A 20,000-nucleotide genomic window follows, 5' to 3' on the forward strand; every position below is an offset into this window, starting at 1 on the left:
AGAAGAAGAAAACTAATTTAATATTAAAAAAAAGAAAAAATGGGCATGCAAATTAATTAACGTTACAAGTTTAGCGTTTAGGCATATTAATAAATGATAATATTATTAATTATTATTAATAATAAAATATAATAATTCAAAAGGAAATCGCATTGCATAACAATATAAAAAAAAAAAAACAGTACTAAAATGAAAACTCTAGCATTTAACAAATACACACACACACACACACACACACACACACATACACATACACATGCATATGTACACACATACATGCATATACATGTGTGCATACATATACGAGAATAATTATGCGAAAACGAAAATAAAAAAGAAAGAAATCAATTCATTTTTATTACACTCAGACAGACGGCAGGCCGAGCAAGAGAAAGAGAAAGAGAGAGGGAGAGAAAGAGAGAGGGAGAGAAAGAGAGAGGAAGAGAGTTGGAGAGAAGCAATGTGAGTTATATATATATGTGTGTGTGTATGTATAATTCAACAATCTAGTGTTAGCTCCCGAGTAAAAACAAAAAAAATGCAAGAATTTAACGAATAATTCATAAATAAAAATGAGAAACTTTCAAAAGTTGTGTAAAATACTTAAAGCAAAAGCCGAAAACAAGAGTGTTTTAAATTTAAGTTAAATAACAAGAAAAGAATACGCATCCACACACACAAACACACACACACACACAGTTTAGTTGAGAATATTGCATAAAGCGCAGAAGAAAAACGAAATATTAAATAAACGCAAAACTTGAACATGAATTGCAAGCATTTAGATTTAGGCCAAATGTGGAATACCAAAAAAATTAAATGCATATTTAGAAATCACGCAACAAAATTTAACAATACCCTAAAACGAAAAAAAAAAATACAAAAAAACAAAAAACGAAAAAAGAAAACTCAAAATAAATAAAACGCAACGCAAAAGTGTTAAGTGAGAACGCCTCAAGATATGCAGCAGCATTTCATGTTAAGCCCATGTTAACTAACAGCGAGCGGCCCACTAAAAATGGCGTCCCAGCGTACGTACACACACACACACACAGACACAGACACGCGCGCATGCATGCATGCATTTTTGTTCTGAACGAAAGAAAACATATACACTTAACGAAAACAGTATTGCAAAAGGAAATTCAAAAGAGAGAGAAAGAATAATGCAAAAGTAGAAGAACGAATAGAAACTGGTTGGCAATGAAATGCATTTAGTTGTTTAAAAAAATGTAACAAAAAGCAAGAAATAAACAAAGAATACATAAGAGAACACACACACTCAGACACACACACACACACAGACACACACACTCTCACGCATATGTGGCATTTATATAAATATATAACATAAAAGCTGATGGTTTAAGTTTAATGAGTACGAAATAATTTATGAAAGATTACTAATTAATAAGTTACAAAAAAAAAAAAACAAGAAAAACTATTTAAAATGCAAAAAAAAAAGAAAGAAAACTAAAAGCAAAACAACAAAAAAAAAGCGTAAAAAACCCTTCAATAAAAATTTATGATATAATCAACAAAAAAAAAAAAGAAAGAAAACAAACAAACATCAACATAAACAGAAGCAAACTTTTGCAGTGTGGCAACCCTGCACTGGCGCTCGCTCTTATCATTTACAGCTGCAATTTTGATTGAACTCTTTAACATTTGCCTTTTGCAGGTCTGCTATTGCATCACACAAACAACAATCACAGCAACAACAACAACAACACGACAGTTGCGGCCAATGCGATGAACTTTTCGGCGCTCAGTCTGCAGCCGCAGCCAGCGTCAACAGCAGCGACCAACAACAGCAACAACAACAACAACATTAACATTAGCAACAACAACAACATTAACAGTCTGAATAGCTTAAATCACAGCAGCGGCGTCGGCGTCGGCATCGGCTGCAACAGCGGTCGCCGCAACATTTACATGGGCAACAGCTATCCGCACGCCATGGACTGTGATCCGCCGCTGGCGCAACAGATGCTGCCGCCGCCGCTGCCGCCAGTATCGGCTGTGGCTATGGCAGCGGCAGCGCTGCGTCTTGGCCAGCCGCATTTTGGACGCATGCGCAACAGCGGCGTCGGCGCTGGCGTTGGCGTTGGTCCGCATCAGAATTTCAGCAGCATTAAGCATAACGGTGCAGCGCAGCCGCAGCCGCCGCCACCGTCAATGCTGCTGCCGCCGCTACCACCCGCCGCACATCAAATGCAAATGCAAACGCAGCCCCAGCCGCATCACAGCTTTGCGCCAGCTTCGCTGCCGCTGGACCTGATGCATCACTATGGCAATATGTCCGCAGCTGCGTCGCATCTGATGATGACCGATTCGAGCGTTATCAGTGCATCGGCTGCCGGCGGTCCGGCTGGCTCGGGACCGGCTTCCTATACGGCGTTGCTTTATCATCCGCAACCGTTGGCGCCGCTGCCATTGCCACTGCCCATGCCGCTGCCAGCGTCTGCATCGACGTCATCATCGTTGGCTGCGCTGCCAGCATCGGCAGCAACATCCGGCAGCGGCAACGGCAGCGGCAGCTCAGCAGCGGGCGCCAGCAGCGATGCCTCCTCGTCGTCGCCCATGGTGGGCGTATGTGTTCAACAGAATCCTGTAGTTATACATTAGCGTTACCTGCCGTCTATATAAACTATAATTTAACAATTTTTATTTTATTTGCTTTTTTTTTAAAAAAAAAAACACACAAACGCACGCACGCACACAAACACGTCTGAGCCGCCGTTGCGCTCCTCTCTTTTTGTGTGCTGCTCTTCCGTTCTCTTAGCTCGCCAGCAGACACTGCTATTTATTGCACATCCATCCACCCACACACACACACACACACACATACACACAAACATTCATAGCTAGCTGAAATTTACACACACACACACACACCGCATCGGTTTATTTAAATCACGCTCTCACCATGCAGCCGTCTCGCTCACACACACACACACACACACACACACACAAGCACACGCATCGCTCATCGCGTTTACAGTTAGCAAGAGTGTTCTTATGGATTAGAACAGTTTTTTTTTTTTTACCTAGTTTTAATTGCATAACTTTAATGTAACCATAACGAAATAATTTTACTTATACAGAATCAAAAGTAAATTTTATTTAATTTTTAATTTAAATTATGTAATTTTATTCAAAGAGCAATTGCGCAGTAATTTTTCAAATGAAATCCAATTTTGCTTAATTTAAAAGCAACAAAAAAAAAAAACAAACAATTGCCACAAATTGTATATTTCATTTCCTTCTGATCTATGATCCGGCCTAAATAAGCACCTGGGCGCGATAGTGCTTCTGCAGCTTGTTAGCCTTGGTGCCCAGCTGCATCTGCCACTTGGACTGCACGCGCTTCATGAGATGTATGTCGCGCGCCTTGCGCGCCGCCGCCTGCTGTTGCGTCTGCGTCCAGCCGAGCGCCCGATATTCGCTCAGCACGCGATGCAGCTTCCTGTCCGATTTCTTGAGAGCAACTGCGCGCGTCGGCTGCAACCGTTGCTTATAGTAGCGCAGCAGCGAGCGATGGCCGATAACTGCGCCGGATGGCAACACCAGCTGGTACTCGTCGCCGTCAAGCAGATCGGGCACAACCTCTTCGTCAATGTCCATGCCCTCTTTCTGTGAGCAAAGGAAGAGAGAAAGAGAGAGAGAGGGATGTTAATACTAGGTGGCAACTCGCTCTCGAGCTTTGGCTCAAATTGGACCAAGCGAATGTGACGTCACAGATAACTCGACGATATCGTTTAATTTGGATACGTACATGATCCGGATAACTGGCACTGTAATCGTAGTATTCGGCATACTCGGCCAGGGCGACGCCTTCGTGCAGCATCTGACAGTGTCCCTTATCGACCATGTGCTTGCGTACAGCATCCAGGGAATAGAAGGTCTTGCCACGATCGTTGCACCACAGACAAATGAAATAGTTGGCCACCTTTTCGCCCAGGTAGTAGAGCAGGCCCTCAATATCTGTGCAGTAATCGGTGTCGGGTATGAAGAACGAATGTTTGACGGACATGTGCTTGAGGTTCTCCACCAGATCCGCGCTCTGATGGCTGCAGAACAGGCAATCCCGTTCGGTCAATGGATTTTCGGCCAGTTTTTCCCATTCATCCGAGTCGACCTGAAAATAGTAGAGCGGAGTTTCATGGCATTCAGCTAATGTTTAACAGCAGCACAGACACACTCACCTCCTCCTCTTCGATGTCCTCAAAGTCCTCGTCGTCCTCCTCAGCCGCATCCACTTGCATGGCCCGATCCGCAAACGCCAGACGTCCCTTGCCCGCGGCAGCTGCCGCCAACGCGGGATGTGGACGCGGCTCGACAATGCTCTTGACGCAAACGGAGAGCGCACCCGACGTGCCCGCATCCGTTTGCTGCTGCTGCTCGAGCCGTGCAAGGGATTCCTTGTGCTTCTTGCTGTTCAGATGATTGTTGTGTGCCTTCTGGTTGCCGAACTGCTTGCGGCAGGCCGTACAGTAGACGCTCATCTGCTGCTCCTCGATGGCCGCCTCCTCGGCGCGGCGTGCGCTCAGCACGCGCTGCTGGAACTCCTCGGCCGTTACGGGCGGCAGCTGCGCCACGCGCCTCTTTAGATTGTAACGGTGCCAGTCGGTTTTGTAGTGTTGGCCCTGTGCGTCCGCATTGGCGAAGCGCGCATCGCAGTTCATGCACGTGAAATGCGACATTTTCTGTTGTTTGTCTTTCTTTTTTTTTATGTGTCTGCTAACTTATCTGATTTTGGAATTTCACAATGAGTTGATGATTAAAAAACAAAAGACGCAGCACGTTCCTTGAGACTGTGTTATCGATACGGCGATAGAATGTGACGAACTATCGATATGTTAATGGCAGACACGAACTGAAGCTGCTTGCTGTGATACAACGAACCGTTCTCACTGCTTTTCGTAGCAGCTTCTTGTTCAGTATGCGTCTGTTAGTCGATGCACATAATTGTGTTTCTCTCTCTTACCAACTTTTATAACGAAAATAATAACGATAGAGAGTGTAATAAGTAAAATAAATATATAAATTGGTTTATATATTTGGTTTAATCGAAGTAGTTGTTAGTTATGGCAAATACCGCATGTTATCGAGCGATGCGATAGGCAAACGCTTGCAGTGGAAACGCAGCATTAGCGCGCACAGTTGCTATTCGATTCGATAATAGCGACTACGATGCAAGCCTTAAAATATTTGCACCGGCTGTCGCGGCTGCCGCTTGAGCAGCTTTTCATTAAATAATGCAGTGAGTAGCCGTCAGCGAGATGGGCGAGAAAGCCAAGCTAAACAAGTCCAATTGCAACAGGCGTTCGCGGGCGAGCAGCACAAGCAGCGGCCGTGCGCCGCACCAGCAACCGGCCAGCCAGCCGCTGGAGGCGCCCAAGATAATCATAATCCATCCGGGCTCGCAGCATTTGCGCATTGGCCGTGCCGCCGACCTCAATCCGTTGACCATGCTGCACGCGGTCGCCTACAGGCGCTCCGCCCAGCTGAGCGGCGATGCGCCGCATCACGATCCGCTGCTGCCGCCGCTGGAGAGCGTGCACGCCGGGCGCCTGCAGTCGGAGTTCGAGGAGCAGCGTCTAGCCGTGTCACGGCTGCTGCAGCATTGCGTGGTCGATGAACAGAATCGTTTGCGTGTCGCCACGCCGCCGCAGCAGCTGGCGCACTTCAATCGCAGCAGCGTGGCGGAGCAAGTGCCGCCGCCTGTGCCCGCCGAGCAGCACAACAACTGGCACAGCGAGGCGTCGATGCTGTACGACGAGCAGATATTACGCCTGAGCGCCCAGGATGCACACAACTATGACATACACTTTCCGATCAGGCGCGGCGAGCTGCATGTGCATGGCGAGCGCGGCGGTTCCTTGCAGGCGACGCTGTCACATTTGGAGCGCATCTGGTCGTATGCTCTGGAGCAGCGTCTGGGCATAGCGCTGCGCGACCTGGGCACCCACAGCGCCGTGCTGGTGGTCAACGATGTCTATGTGCGGCGACATTTGCGCGAGGCCATGACCCTGCTGCTGCAGCGGCTGGGCTTCCAGCGCTGCTTTCTGGTGCAGGACAGCGTGGCGGCCACCTATGGCGCCGGCATTGGCTATGGCTGTGTGGTCGACATTGGCGCCCAGAAGACCTCCATTGCCTGCATCGAGGATGGCATCTCGCAGCTGGACGCCCGTGTCCGGCTTAGCTACGGCGGCGGCGACATCGACCAGGTGCTGCTCATGCTATTGCGCAAATGCAGCTTCCCGTATCGCGAATGTTGCGTCGAGCGCAGCTATGTGGACGCCCAGCTGCTGGACGAGCTGAAGGAGCGCTTCTGCCATCTGAACGCGAACGTGTGCGGCGCCCAGGAGAAGCACTTTACGCTGCGCCAGCCGCATGGCCAATGGGTGCGCTATACGCTGCAGGTGGGCGACGAGGCCATCATGGCGCCGCTGGCACTCTTTCACACCGAGCTGCTCAATATAACGGGCAAAACACGCGCCGTGCACACACAGCAATCGGCGCAGGAGCAATACGATTGCGAGGATTGCTTCGATGCCGAGTATCTGCGCGAGACGGGCCGGCGCAACGGCGTCCGGACGGGCGATCTAAGCATGGTGGGCAATACGCCCACAGCAAAGCCGACGGCACAGCTGCCCATCACGGCCGACGACGAGGAGCTGATTGTGGTCGACCAGGATGAGACGACGGTCAGCAGCAACAGCAACTCCCAGCAGCAGCAGCAACAAAAACAGGAACAGCCGCTGCCCAAGTCGAGCAATTCGTGGTACTACAATCCGGGCGGTCAGGTGGTCTCGCTCGACCAGGCCGTCATCCGTGCAATCGGGCGCTGCGGCAGCTATGAGACGCGTCGCAAAATGTTTGGCGCCATCCTTCTCGTCGGCAGCAGCGCCAAGCTGCGCGGCTTGGCCGCCTGGCTGGAGCAGCGCATCAGCCAGCAGGTGCCCGCCGGCCTCGAGGTGAACGTCTTCAGCAAGGGCATGGATGTGGGCATGGTTGCCTGGAAGGGCGCCGCCATCATGTCGGTGCTGGAGTCCGCCCGGGAACTCTGGATCACGCAGCGCGAATGGCAGCGCTACGGCCTGCGCATTCTGCGCGAGCGCTCGCCCTTTCTCTGGTAGCCAATCCTACAGATCCCCTTAGCTATTAATTTAATTATTTTTTTGATAACGCATTTTTTGTGTAGCCAATTCAAATTGTGTATTTATGCATTTAACCAATTGTAGTAAGTTTCCTTCTTTTTTTTTGTAAGCTAGCAGCGAAATCATGTCCTGAGCCTTGGTGACACGCTCGATGACATGTCAGCTATCACGTCTTGTACCATAATTCAAATACACGTATCAACTACAAAAATTAATGCCACTTCGAGAGTGTGGCTTTTAGATTAAATATAAATAGATACCAATTGGCCCAATAATATATATATAATAGTTTTTCCAATTCTATTTGAAATGTATCAACTACATGACATCCCAATTGTATTATAGCTAGCTCTTGTCATTTTCGATTTATGTCATATATTTAACATTTTGTTTTATTCATATTACGATAATAGCCGTAAGATCTTAAAGCGAAAGTTAAGCTAAGTTGTTCTTGGTTCCTGTTGGACGTCTTCAACTGACTTTCCAATTGGAATCGTTACTTGGACAGCGTTTGGTGTTGGTTAATGCGCAATTAACTGGTGCAAGGTCCATCTCTAATTGGGCGCTCTGTGAGATAACGATAATGTTATCGAAGATCATTGCACTCTTTCAAGATTTGCAGCTGTTTTGCAAATATTATTTGTATAATATACTTTTGATTTGGCCACAGCTATTGCTTGATAAGCCAGCTTACCATTTTTGTAGTTAATGAAAGCCGCTTTAAGTGTTAGCTAAGGCCCAACAGATCGTTATCGAGATCTTAAGCGCAGCGTTCAGTAAAAAGCGTATTGTTTATAAAAAGTATGGACATATAATTATAAAACATGCACAAACAGATTTAAGGCAAACATGTTTAACAACAACAATTTAACAATTTGGACTATGCCAAATATTTGGGCGCACTGGAGCCCATGTAATGGTAAAGATCGCCCAAAGTGGAACGGACCAGTTTCGCTTTTATGGTTTCCCGATTGAGACGCTTGTACGCCTCGAACCGATGACAGCCGCCAAAGCTGAAGTAATAGTCGCCGCCCTCGCTGCCGGTTATCCACAAGATATCAACTGGCGGCACTTCAGCCTCGCTGCGCTCCGACTGCAACCAAATCAGGAGAGGGAGAGATAGAGAGAGAGAGAGAGAGAGAAATGTACGCACCTTGATGGTGTCCATGAGGGACTGCACCTTCAGCTCGTCCAGGACGGAGGGTATCGGTCGCCTAATGACGCTCATCGGAACATTGTGCACCTCCTCGATGCCCGCCGAGTGTACGCTCGAGTCCAAGCTGGCCATTTGTTTGCTATCGTCTGGCATGGTAAATGTACATATGTTTGTTAGCTTGTCCAATGTTGTGAAATGCCATGACAAATAACTGTTGTCGTTGCCGGCGTTGCCACCCCCCCGCAAAGAAACGCTTACCGTGCCGAGTAGTAGGAGCTGCACTGCGTCTGCGTCTGCTCGACTGCAATGCGAATTGCCTAATGAAGTTCATGACGCGCGCGTCGTCCAACAAATTGCACGCAAAACTTTGACGAAACTTGTTTTTTTTTATTTTTTTCTTTTCGTTTGCTATTTCTCTTCTTGCTATGTGCTGCCCATTTTACTTTGTTTTGCATAATCGACAATCTTGGCCCCAAGTGCAAGCAGCCATAAACAAAGGCGGGCGCGTTCCGATAAAAATAAATGAAAACGAAATTATAATTCAGTACAATGTTCTAAGGCTTGGCTTGTTTGTATACAACACAAATACAGAGATGGCCGCGTGCCTGTTCACGACTGTAGCACGAGCACGAAAAGTTAGTTTCAAGCAAGCACGAACCAAAGCAATCGATTTAGATTGAGCAACACTTTGATTTTGCTCCAAAGCAATAGATATTACTATAGTTAGCTATATATTTTATTTGTTAATATATATTCTTTCTCTCGTTCGAATTTGAAGCAATCTTTCGATGACAGCTCGTCGTGTCACGGCCCGCGCTCATCTCTAAAACCGTGTACGCGAGCGCGTCAGGCATTTTGATTAGCGTCCCGTAAAACACGAGCATATATGCATGTATGTCTGTATATGCAATCTCTCGCACACAAATAACGTTGTTTTTACCGAAACGCTTGCCTATCAGCAGATGCAGATAAACAATGCTGGGGGGGCCCAGCTTTACCTGGGCATTATCTACAATTGAAACAGCAAGACTTCTACTTTCTTAATTTGTTTACAGCCAGTGGGTAAGCGTAACATGTTTACAGCACTGGCTGCTGCACTGAACGCTGTGCAACACTGCACAGCAAGGCGGCGGTAATTGGGCGCATTTGCTACAATTGTAATAGCTTTTTCCTAATTCGTCTAAACACAAATTAAATAAGAAACACGCATGCTTGCAGCACTGGCCACACTGACCGCTGTGCAACACTGGCCACTGACCGCTGTGCAACACTTTCCAACGAATTTGAATTCAAATTCAATTTGATGATGGGACTTCCCCAAGGCCAAATGTTTTGCACATGCAACGGGGCCAGGGAAGCGAAGGCGTTCGATGGTTGTTCCCCCACTTTGACGTTGGCTGCGTTTAGTCATTGCCATTGCCATTGGAAATTAGAATTTTGTCTATTTAGTGTATCTGTTTCTGATTTCAGCGGCGACATCGCGTACAATCTTCAATTAACCATTTACGAGCTCTCTGTGCGACAAGGCCGCGCGACAAGCGAATTCCAAGCAATTTCTCGAATTGTCATTTTGCTAACCGCTTACAAAAGGTAACCGACGGCGGAAATTGATCAACAGTTATGTGTTGGCCTTTGCCGCAGCGAATATACCAAAATTTTCGTTTTTCTATCATTCTCTCTCTTAATTTTTTTTTTTTGTTATAATGCAAATCAGCCTGGTCAAGACGTTTGTTTTGATTAGCAGCCTGATTGTTGTGCAAATCGATGGCATACAAGGTGAAGCAGCAGGATATATTCCCGATAACCGATAGTCGATATTCGATAGTTATCGATAACTTGCTGTTTTTTGCAGACGCCGACGGCAAACGGATTGTAAGCAACTACGAGCGCATCAAGCAGCTATATCCACAGCTAACGTCCGCGGAGTCGACGCATTGGCGCTACGCGGACAAGGATCTGGAGCATCCGTGCCGTCGCGACTGCGTCGAGCAGCAGCCGATGACCTGCTACTACTACATGGTGGTCCACTACGATGACACAATGTCGGCCAGCTGCAAACGCTATCTGCAGGCCAAGTATCGCTACAAGCTGAATGGCAAGGAGTACATCGATAGCTTCAAGCTGGCCGAGCAGGAGGCGCGCAACGATGACTGCAAATACGCCGACGGCCTCGAGTCCCAGATCATGGTGGTGAACGGCCAGCTGCCCGGCCAGGCGATCGAGGTCTGCTACGGCGACACCATTGTCGCGGACGTGATCAACAGCCTGCACGAGACGACGACCATTCACTGGCACGGCATACATCAGCGCTCGACGCCGCACATGGACGGCGTGCCGCATATTACCCAGTATCCGATTGAGGCTGGCCAGGCGTTTCGCTATCGCTTCGAGGTGGATCACGGCGGCACCAACTGGTGGCACAGCCACACCGAGCATCAGCGCGCCTTCGGCCTGGCCGGAGCATTGATTGTCCGTCAGCCGCTCAAGCTGAATCCCCATGCACATCTGTACGACTTTGATCAGTCGGAGCATGTCATTATGATTCAGGATTGGGTGCACAATTTCGATGAGAGCGTCGCCGAGAATATACTGATCAATGGACGCGGTCGCAACATGAAGAAGGACAGCAAGGTGAAGCCCACGCTCTATGCCACGTTCGGGGTCATTCGAGGCGGTCGCTATCGCTTTCGTGTCATCTTCAATGGTGAGTCCCTCGAACACTGTACTTGCCATACAGAGCTCGCATTTCAAACGAACGCAGCTTACAGTTATATTTAGCTCACACAGACGCGACACACAGACGCGCTCGCTTGGGCTCAGCCGCAGCCTCGGCTGTTAACCACACTAATACACACACACACGCACTTACTAATACTAATGCTTGCAGGCGTTTCGAACTGTCCGATCAGCCTGAGCATTGACAAACACGATCTGGTGGTCATAGCGAGCGATGGCAACGACATCGAGCCAGTCGAGGTGCAGAAGATCATGTTCCATGGCGCCGAGCGTTTCGATTTTGTGCTCCATGCCAATCAGGAGGTGGCCAATTATTGGCTGCGCATCAAGGGCTATAGCTTCTGTGCCAAGAATCAGCTGCATCAGGAGGCGGTGCTGCACTATCAGAACGCCGATACGCGCAACCTGGACACAACAACGCTCAGCTATGCGTACGATGCGCCGGGCCTGATGCTCAACGAGCTGGGCGACGATGCCGGCGGCAACAGCGCCGACAGCATCTCCCTGGTCAGCCTGAATGCGCAGCACGTGCAGCCGGCACTGAATCCGGCGGTCACCTACTACAGCAGCATGAACGCGTTCGAGCTGCGCGGCGAGGGCTTTCGCTTCCAGATGGACGACATCACGTTCAGCATGCCGAAGATGTCGCTGCTCCAGACACGTAATCTGGGCATCGGCCGGTTCTTCTGCAACAGCACGCAGCAGGCGGCGCTGGGTTTCAACTGCAAGAGCCGGCACTGCAAGTGCTCCAATGTCATCCATGTGCCGGCCAATAAGAATGTCGAATTTGTCATATCCAGCAAATCGAACACGGCGCATCCCATCCATCTGCACGGCTACACGTTCCGTGTGGTCGGCATGGGCGTGCTCGGCGAGCAGCGCATCGGCCAGATCGAGGAGATCGATCGACGGACTCCGCTGCCGCGTCGCGGTCGCGGCGCTCCGCTCAAGGACTCCGTGCAGGTGCCAGCCTTTGGCTATACCATCATACACTTCAACTCGGACAGTCCCGGCTATTGGATGTTCCACTGTCACATATCGCCGCACTCCGAGAACGGCATGGCGGCCGTTGTTCGCGTCGGCGAAGATATCGAAATGAAAATGTGCCCCGTCAGCAATTGTGGCCTCTGCAGCTCGGTGGCATAATCAACCTTTAATTAATCACTTACTATTTCTTTTCAATTGACCTGCCCAAATAAACCGTTGAGTTTAGTGGCTATCGCTATCGATAGTTCACCTGCAAACTAAATAGTAGTTAATGGCTATATTTTAATTTAATTAACTTTATTTCTTTTCAATTAAACTGTCAAATTAAACCGTTAAGATAAGGCATGAACATGTCGTTAACCAGTGTTGACTAACATGGTAAAACGTGTTAGCGACTATCGTTAACGATAGTTCATTTGCAACACAACATGTCCGTTGAACATTTACAAATACGTTAATTTTGCATGTTCCGTTATTAACACTTTCAATAGGATAACTTTTATATGTTGAGATCTGTTTGCAATGAAAATGTGCGCCATCAGCAAGTGTGGTCCTGGACAAAGAAAATTTGAATTCGGTTCGGTTTCAATGTGAAACTATTTTGATGATTTTTTTGAATATAACTGCCAAATAATGCTGTGTTGAGCAATCGCAGGTTTTGGCTTATTTTAGTCGGTCGGCACGTGTGCCAAGATATCGATAGGCGTGCCATAACAGTTTGCTTTATTTCTCTGACAATCTGCCGTTAAGCAACACGAATATCGTTAACAGTGCTGAACAATCGCAGGTTTTGGCTTATTTTTATCGGTCGGCACGTGCGCCAAGTTATCGATAGGCGTGCCATACTTAAATGTAAACAAACAAACAAGTTGCCATCAAAAGCCGCACATCATGTCTTTAACAACGAATAGCAAATTAAAAGAAATTGATACGGACTCAGACGAGGAAGATGACGCACAAATGCGTTTGTTTTTGGAGGCTGCCGATCACACGCTGCTGACAAATGACATGTTTAAAACAAGTCCTATCAAAGCGTCGCCGGCTGCCGCGTCGGCGAAAGATTTGCCAAAAAGCGAGCGTTTTCTGGCAGAGCAAGGTGCTGTGCCCGCCAGCGATCTGCAAGTTAGCCCAGAGATGCAAACGCACCTTTGGCAAAAGCTAAGCACAATTATACAGAATCAAATTGAATATTGTGCAACGGAGCTTCCGTCCAAAAGTGGGCCACTGGATGGGAAGACAGCCTGGTATAGTCGGGTCAAACTTGTTGCCAATGCCGATTGCTATGTGGTGGATGACATCGAACCGGAACTGATGCCACAACGTAAGCCCACCATAAGGCGGCGTCAACTGGAGGAGGAGGAGCTGGATAAACCGACAACAACTGCCGCATTGGCCTCCGTTGCCGTCAGCGGCGATTCCATACTTAACGGCCAGGATGTGCTCAACTGGGCGCCACGCAGATGCCGCAAGGATAAACACTTCGAGTACAAGGCTTGCGATGCGCTGGGCCACAAGCTGCTGGCGATCGAGGCCACAAACGAGTTTACGGCGCAGCGCCGCAAAAACAACTGGAGCGAGACAAAGATTAGCCAAAGATTTCAGAATAAAAGGACAAAGTTGTAACGCATGACTGAATGAAAGCTTTCTGTCGGGTTCACCACCAAGTGAGCCAATCCCTTGATCAAAGTTTGATTTAGGAGCATCTAAAAAAAGCGCAGTCCATAAAAGTGGACGACTTTGCGGACGGGTCAGGTCGCAGGTTCAAATCCAAAAGCGGAAATGTTCGAGTTTTATGCTTAATTATTTATTTTGGTTTATTCACAAAGAGAAGAGCAATACCAATAAATAAAACAAACAGAATTGCCTGAAATATGCAAACCATTTGCATATTTTAACATTAACCATTGAACCCGAGCGACGCCGGGTAATTTGCATATAGTATATGTATGTATAAGGCGACTTATTATTGCTATAAACAGCAGCTGATATTAGAATTATTTTGTTATGAATTGTGCAACGCATAGGGATTATCTTCTTATAGACATCTTATATAGACGACGCAACTAGTCTCTTACATATTTAGGGATTTCTTTTTTAACTTAAAATAGCATCGTGTTCTTGTTCACAATTCATGCAAAAGTATACATTTACAATTTGAAATTAAAACGTGTTTAAGCTTAACTAATTGTTAACATCGATTTTCCTGAGTTATCGCTTCACTCTTTTGAGCGGACAGCTGGAAACGTGGGCGGACAAATCAGCCTCAACGGGCGAGACCACGTTCGTCGCATTGATTTTCATACAAGTTAGTTTCAGGTTCAGATCGGAATACTATATCATAATTAGCTGCCTTATGAACTATTGTAAAAAACATTTTTCCATTTTCAATACAATCTAACTAACATATTGATTACGCGCTTCAGTGTGCGCTGCTCACATCTGTGCGATTCATAAAAACTTTTTGTTATTCCAGATATTTGAAACAATCTTAACATTTAAGAGCTCTACCATGCTAACTATATATATATATATCGAACTACTATATCATACAGTTTTAGAGGAAGAATTGCTGAAGAAATTGGTTTGGGTATGGAAAACTTGTCTCTTCAAATCACTCGAAATTCGAACTTGGTAGTTTATAGTTTATGTTGCTCTGTGCCTGCTAGGGTATTTCGTATTCGGCACTTGGCGGATGAAACTATGCGGACAAAAGGGATGCTCGCCGTAGCTGTAGCCATATTATCACTCAGGTGAAGAAAACATATGCTCATCGATGTCTCGTATGATAATAATGCTACAGCTAACGTGCTGTCTGTCGTGCTAAGTATCAAAATTGTTCTGATAGTTGTTGTTGTTGTTGCTGTTGTTATGGTTGTTGTGGTTGTTGTTGTTGCTGTTGCTGGTGCTGGCCATTGTGGAGCTGGTATTGCTCATTTGCCCATCGAGCAGGCCGTACAATGCATTGCCGGTTAGTATTTGCTGCTGGCCGTTGCTCAGCGAGATGCTGGAGTTTGTGCTGCCGCCCAGCTCTTGAAGCATGTCGCCAACAATGTTGCCCATGCTGTTGCTGCCGTTGGCGCTGCTGGCGCCATCGTCGCCCGACTGCATTTCGAGTATGTTGAGAAAGTCGTGGCCATTGAAGTCGTGATGCTGCTGGAGCTGCTGCTGCTTCTGCATGCTGCTCTGGCTCTCCTTCATCAGCTTGTCGTACTCTTGCAGCACGCTGTTGAACTCGGCTATCTCGACGCGATTGCGCGTTATCACCTTGTGCTTGTAGTAGTTGTGCACCTGGGTGAGCGATGTGCCCGTCATGCTGAAGTAGGCCCGCTCCAGCGGCAGCAGCTGCAGCATTGTCGACTTCTCCAGCCTGTCATCGATGTCATAGTAGCCGCGATACTCGGTGATGAAACTGCGCAAGAATTCTTCGGCCGCATCGGTTAGCAGCATGACCGCTGTCTCGGAGCAGTCGGTGAAGCCGGCCAGACGCAGCAGGCCGCACATGACTTTGCGTAGCGCATGGCGGCAGGTATTGCTAGAGATCTCCGGATGCGGTTGCGGGTCACCGCGTGAGTATGCCGTGTCCACAGTGGGTATAAACCAGATGGGTTTCTGGAATTTTTGTTCGCTCACCAAATCGGCGGCATTTTCGGGCGGGAAGTCGACTTCGGGTATCATTTGGCAGGGATTGAGCAGATAGTTCGAAGTGCCCTACATACAGTAAATACAATGAATAGTGGCCGGCCAATGCATGCATGATACGCTACTTACATTTTTGTTCGAGTACGTATCGATGAGGGATTGCAGCACTTCGGTTTGTTTCATCACCTCGATAGTTTGCGTGACCAGCGAGCTCTTCAGCTCGATTTGATCGCTGTTCAACATATATCAACATATATATCTATGTGTTAAAGGGGCTTCCAGGCAGGCATCACTGTACTCACTGTTTGTCCACGGGCAGCAGCGCCAAATCGCCGCGTTGCCGTATCTCGTCCAGTTTTAGCCGCTTGGCTGTCGTCGGCACATACTTGTCGGGCGCGAGCCCAACGCTCTCCTCATCCATGGCGCCCCAGTGTTCGGATTGCATGCTCTTTACTGTAGCTGTAACGTTCTCTATTGTTTTATAGTTTATAAACAATGGCAAGTAGTGCTGTTTAACGTCAGAAGTGTTGCCTATCGATTGTCAGACAGCTGAGCGGTGTGCGCGTACGTGGCAACGCCTGCTGCATACGTTACAGCTTATTCAATTCCATATCCAAATTTTATTAGCAATTTCATCATTTACAACAATTGACACGTTTGCATTTTGAATTGAAGAATGCGTGTGCATGAGTAAGTTCGTACGAATTCGTTGAGTATAATTCTCTACCAAACATTTAATTGCTGGCGGCTGCCTTGACAAATGGCAACGCCGCCGAGCGGTCAGTAGCAAGTGGCAATGCCACTCGACTGATAGGCAAAACGGGGACAATATGTAATATTGCCATTATTATTTGTTTTCTATTTAGACCCATATATTACTTAGATAAATTGTAAGTTGAGAGAAACCAAATTGTTGACAAAATTCCGCAAAGACGCAGACGACGGCTTGGCTTGTACGCGCCGGCACACAGCGACAATATGCATCAACAGCACATGGACCTGCATGCCCCAGTGGACTTGAACAAGGTAAGGTATGGGTCGGGTAGCGTGCGCTGGGGTGGGGGAATACGCAAATCTTTGCCAGCAAATGCTAACGAAATTCATTTTGCAGTCCCTGGACGAGATGTCGCCGGAGGAGCGCATGCGGTAAGCTGATTAGCCAGCGCAGGTTTAAGGTGCAAAAGTTCATCTCTTCTTCTTCCTCTTCTTGTTTTTGGCAGCGCTGAGCATCAGCTGATGGTGGAGAAGCACAAGGGCCACGATGCCATGCACTCGGAAATGGTGATCATATTGTGTATGACGCTGGTCATTGCCCAAATCATACTCGTCGAGTGGAAGAAACGACACTACAGATCCTATGCATTTGTCACACTGCTCGCCATGTGGCTAATACCGCTTATCATCTCGTGCACCTTCCTCTGGATACGCTTCATTATCATTTGGCTAATATTCACGTGCATCACGGCACTTGTGATGCGTCGTGCCACATCCAAACCCATACAGGGCACAACGCCCAGGTGAGCGAATTGCTCCTGTTAACAAATCAATCTTTGCCTTTAGGCCCATATTCTTGTTTCGTTAGGCTCGTCTATAAATGGTTCTACTTCATCTACAAGCTGAGCTATGGATTGGGCATCATTGGCTATCTGGTCATAATGGCCGCCTTTCTGGGCATGAACTATATATTCGCGCAACCGCCCAACACCTGGATGGATGTCGGCCTCATGTTCTGTTTCTATGGCCTATATATTGGTGTACTGGGTCGTGACATTTCCGAGATATGTTCAGATAAAATGGCAGCTGCCATTGGTGTAAGTAGTCCCAGCTGGCCATGTCATTGAAGCTAATCCTAAAACGAGCATAACGAGCATAATGTGTGCTTATGTATGTAACAGGGAGACGAGCCCATAAGGTGTATATATTCTTGACCAGGTCCAAGAGCTGGCTTGATCTAGCCATGTCCGTTTGTCTAAAGACCCTACGCAATAGGGGCCTATTCATATTTTTTTCCCTGATAAGTTCATGTGTTTTTTGTTATGTGTGCTTAGAAGAAAGGTAGAATGTTCGTAAAAGTAGCTCCATGCCGGCGCTTCTGGGCATCGTCTAGACGGGCATGCCCGACTAGTGCACTCTGACATATTATGCTATTTGCAGTATTATACGCCTCAAGGCATGCCCACTCGGCATCTGGATCAGAACGTGTGCGCGGTGTGCGGCAATCAATTGCTGGTTTCCGAGAAGGAGGAGGGTGTCATCGAGAACACCTACAAGCTGTCCTGCAATCATGTGTTCCACGAGTTCTGCATACGAGGCTGGTGCATTGTCGGCAAAAAGCAGACGTGTCCCTACTGCAAGGAGAAGGTGGATCTACAAAAAATGTTTCGCAATCCGTATGTAGCTGGTCTGGTTGGATTTTTTTGGAAATTGTGTAAAACTTCTATTTTTGAATGTCTTGCAGCTGGGAGAAGCCACACGTACTTTATGGCAGGCTGCTGGACTGGATTCGCTGGTTGGTCGCATGGCAGCCACTTATATTTTTCATAGTACAAGGCATCAACTGGATGCTGGGCCTGGAATAGACCAGGCACCAAATTCACAGTCCAATTGCGTCTAGTCAAGCACATTTTATGCCCTAACACTGTGCTTCACACTAACCAACCAAACACATCTGAGACCAACAACTATTACAAATGGCAAAACCAAGAGATAAAGCGTCAAGCGAAAGGACATTTAACATGGCAGCATTCCCAGGAGACTTGATGTCGCCGATGGTTTCCACTACGCTTGGTCCGAATAGCAAAACAACCTTTATTGGCATTCGCCCCATCAATTTGTTGCACTTGTTTCTGTTTTCATAAATCGAACTGCCGACAGTTGAAGCAGAAAACGCTGCATCTATATTTCCATTATTCATTTTAAGATTGTAAAACGACAAACCTGGTATTTTAGATATATATATGGCTATATATATATGTGTATGTTTGCATATATATGTATATGTTTGTACATTATGTATCTATGTACATATATATTGTGTGTGTATGTTTGTATTATGTCTACGTATTATGTGTTTTTGCACTGGATATTGAATTTAAAGATCTTTATATAACAAGGAAAATACATGTAAATCATTGAGACAATTCTAAGAAAATAACAAAACAACAAAACGGTTTGGCTTTCCATTTAGGTCAACAGAAGGCGCCTTAAAGTACCCCGAACCTAGGCAGAGAAACCAACCCTCCAAAGCCGGCTTATATATTTTTTTTATTATTGATTTTATGTGCCATGTTAAGCTTGTGGCTGGCCGGTTTTTAAGGCATAAATAGGCACTTGGAACTATTTGACGAAAATATAAATATAAATATGCTTCAAATTCCGATTACAATATCACATACCCTGTAAAACAAGAGCTTTGAACTGTTTTGAATAGAACCAATTTGTTGTTTAATTTAAACCAAATCTTTAACCAAACTAGTCCCAAAAAAATGACTGAGCCAAAAGCCAAACTAAACCAGTTTCCTTCAGGAAAAAGAACTCTTGAGCATATTTCATGAACATATTGAGAATATATATATAAAATCAAGGCTTAAACCAAAACCTGGGCTCAAGGTTGTCTAAAATCGACTTTGAAGCGAAGGATTAGGGATTTTGCCGTCCACAAACCTTTTTTGATCATCAGCTCAGGCCGTTTTGAACATACGAAATGTGTAAGAAAGCTTGTTAACTTGAACTTGGCAACCGTGTTGGCTGTTTCTCTCTGCCGAGTTAGCCGGATCCAGCAACTGTTTAATCAATAATTTATGCGCCAATATGCCGAACTGCAGGCGCCAGCGAATAGTGCAAATCATTTTGCACGAAATGGCAAAGAAGGGCGGAGTTCAGCAGCTGCAGGCGGACATCGGCAGCGACGAGGAGTTCGAAAAGTTTCTGCTGCGACCCGGTCTGCTGGGTAGGCCTGACGGTTCCAGCGGAGTATAAGAAAATGTATTTTTTTTTTTTTGTATATTCTAGTGCTGGATATCTATTCGGAATGGTGTGGTCCGTGTGTGGGCATGGTGGGCAGTCTACGGAAAATTAAGCTCGAGCTGGGCGGCGACAATTTGCAGCTGGCGATTGTAAGTTTCCAAAAAAGTTTGAGGTTAGGTTAATGCACCTAACCTATAAAATATTCTTAACAATACGAAAAAAAAAAAGTGCAAAGCTGGTTCGATTTCGTATCTGGAACGGTTCAATAAGAAAAGTGAGCCCACTTGGATGTTTGTAGCGGCAAGTACTCCCACCGAAAGTCTGTCCAGAGCTAATTTTACATTTGCACA

General features: G+C 46.8%; 9 protein-coding genes across 11 annotated transcripts in view; 6 read left to right on the plus strand and 3 right to left on the minus strand.

The window, feature by feature from the left end:
- LOC115768879 (serine/threonine-protein kinase minibrain) overlaps positions 1–3,087 on the plus strand; it is a 13,702-nt gene extending 10,615 nt beyond the window's left edge. The window contains exon 7 of the mRNA XM_030713586.1: positions 1,682–3,087. Coding sequence (XP_030569446.1) covers positions 1,682–2,628 — 947 coding nt within the window. The 3' untranslated portion in view covers positions 2,629–3,087. The remainder of the gene's footprint in view (positions 1–1,681) is intronic.
- Positions 3,088–3,170: 83 nt separating this feature from the next.
- LOC115768880 (zinc finger protein 622) lies at positions 3,171–4,799 on the minus strand. Its single transcript, XM_030713590.1, has 3 exons — positions 4,209–4,799; positions 3,779–4,141; positions 3,171–3,636 (listed from the first exon to the last, which is right to left on the minus strand). Exons 1-3 carry the CDS (start codon positions 4,704–4,706, stop codon positions 3,286–3,288), a joined length of 1,212 nt encoding a protein of 403 aa, XP_030569450.1. The 5' UTR covers positions 4,707–4,799; the 3' UTR covers positions 3,171–3,285.
- Positions 4,800–5,191: 392 nt separating this feature from the next.
- LOC115768885 (actin-related protein 8) lies at positions 5,192–7,813 on the plus strand. The gene is made up of 2 exons (XM_030713597.1): positions 5,192–5,266; positions 5,327–7,813. Exons 1-2 carry the CDS (start codon positions 5,262–5,264, stop codon positions 7,143–7,145), a joined length of 1,824 nt encoding a protein of 607 aa, XP_030569457.1. The 5' UTR covers positions 5,192–5,261; the 3' UTR covers positions 7,146–7,813.
- Positions 7,814–7,961: 148 nt separating this feature from the next.
- LOC115768887 (putative sulfiredoxin) lies at positions 7,962–8,902 on the minus strand. Its single transcript, XM_030713598.1, has 3 exons — positions 8,581–8,902; positions 8,320–8,468; positions 7,962–8,259 (listed from the first exon to the last, which is right to left on the minus strand). Exons 1-3 carry the CDS (start codon positions 8,651–8,653, stop codon positions 8,047–8,049), a joined length of 435 nt encoding a protein of 144 aa, XP_030569458.1. The 5' UTR covers positions 8,654–8,902; the 3' UTR covers positions 7,962–8,046.
- A 1,059-nt stretch (positions 8,903–9,961) lies between these two features.
- LOC115768881 (laccase-1) lies at positions 9,962–12,283 on the plus strand. The gene is made up of 3 exons (XM_030713591.1): positions 9,962–10,098; positions 10,175–11,026; positions 11,210–12,283. The coding sequence occupies exons 1-3, from the start codon at positions 10,026–10,028 to the stop codon at positions 12,202–12,204; spliced, it is 1,920 nt and encodes a 639-aa protein (XP_030569451.1). The 5' UTR covers positions 9,962–10,025; the 3' UTR covers positions 12,205–12,283.
- A 537-nt stretch (positions 12,284–12,820) lies between these two features.
- LOC115768898 lies at positions 12,821–13,683 on the plus strand. The gene has a single exon (XM_030713614.1). It carries the CDS (start codon positions 12,937–12,939, stop codon positions 13,666–13,668), a length of 732 nt encoding a protein of 243 aa, XP_030569474.1. The 5' UTR covers positions 12,821–12,936; the 3' UTR covers positions 13,669–13,683.
- Positions 13,684–14,850: 1,167 nt separating this feature from the next.
- Positions 14,851–16,196, minus strand: LOC115768897 (morphogenetic regulator of filamentous growth protein 1). Its single transcript, XM_030713612.1, has 3 exons — positions 15,987–16,196; positions 15,814–15,916; positions 14,851–15,753 (listed from the first exon to the last, which is right to left on the minus strand). Exons 1-3 carry the CDS (start codon positions 16,127–16,129, stop codon positions 14,866–14,868), a joined length of 1,134 nt encoding a protein of 377 aa, XP_030569472.1. The 5' UTR covers positions 16,130–16,196; the 3' UTR covers positions 14,851–14,865.
- An 85-nt stretch (positions 16,197–16,281) lies between these two features.
- On the plus strand, positions 16,282–18,571 carry LOC115768894 (RING finger protein 121). Of its 3 annotated transcripts, none has more exons than XM_030713609.1 (7): positions 16,282–16,374; positions 16,551–16,710; positions 16,796–16,830; positions 16,905–17,201; positions 17,267–17,495; positions 17,839–18,074; positions 18,143–18,571. In XM_030713609.1, the coding sequence occupies exons 2-7, from the start codon at positions 16,663–16,665 to the stop codon at positions 18,261–18,263; spliced, it is 966 nt and encodes a 321-aa protein (XP_030569469.1). In that variant the 5' UTR covers positions 16,282–16,374; positions 16,551–16,662; the 3' UTR covers positions 18,264–18,571. The 3 variants fall into 3 exon arrangements, with proteins under 3 accessions (XP_030569469.1, XP_030569470.1, XP_030569468.1); XM_030713610.1 differs by having other exon boundaries at positions 16,293–16,374; positions 16,568–16,710; XM_030713608.1 differs by lacking the exon at positions 16,282–16,374 and having other exon boundaries at positions 16,504–16,710.
- A 971-nt stretch (positions 18,572–19,542) lies between these two features.
- The window catches only part of LOC115768896, a 5,961-nt gene continuing 5,503 nt past the window's right edge, over positions 19,543–20,000 (plus strand). Inside the window, exons 1-3 of the mRNA XM_030713611.1 lie at positions 19,543–19,633; positions 19,696–19,799; positions 19,879–19,950. Coding sequence (XP_030569471.1) covers positions 19,543–19,633; positions 19,696–19,799; positions 19,879–19,950 — 267 coding nt within the window. The remainder of the gene's footprint in view (positions 19,634–19,695; positions 19,800–19,878; positions 19,951–20,000) is intronic.

This window comes from Drosophila novamexicana, unplaced genomic scaffold (genome assembly GCF_003285875.2).
Source record: "Drosophila novamexicana strain 15010-1031.04,08,12 unplaced genomic scaffold, DnovRS2.1 tig00002068-arrow-arrow-pilon, whole genome shotgun sequence".
Taxonomy (NCBI): domain Eukaryota; kingdom Metazoa; phylum Arthropoda; class Insecta; order Diptera; family Drosophilidae; genus Drosophila; species Drosophila novamexicana.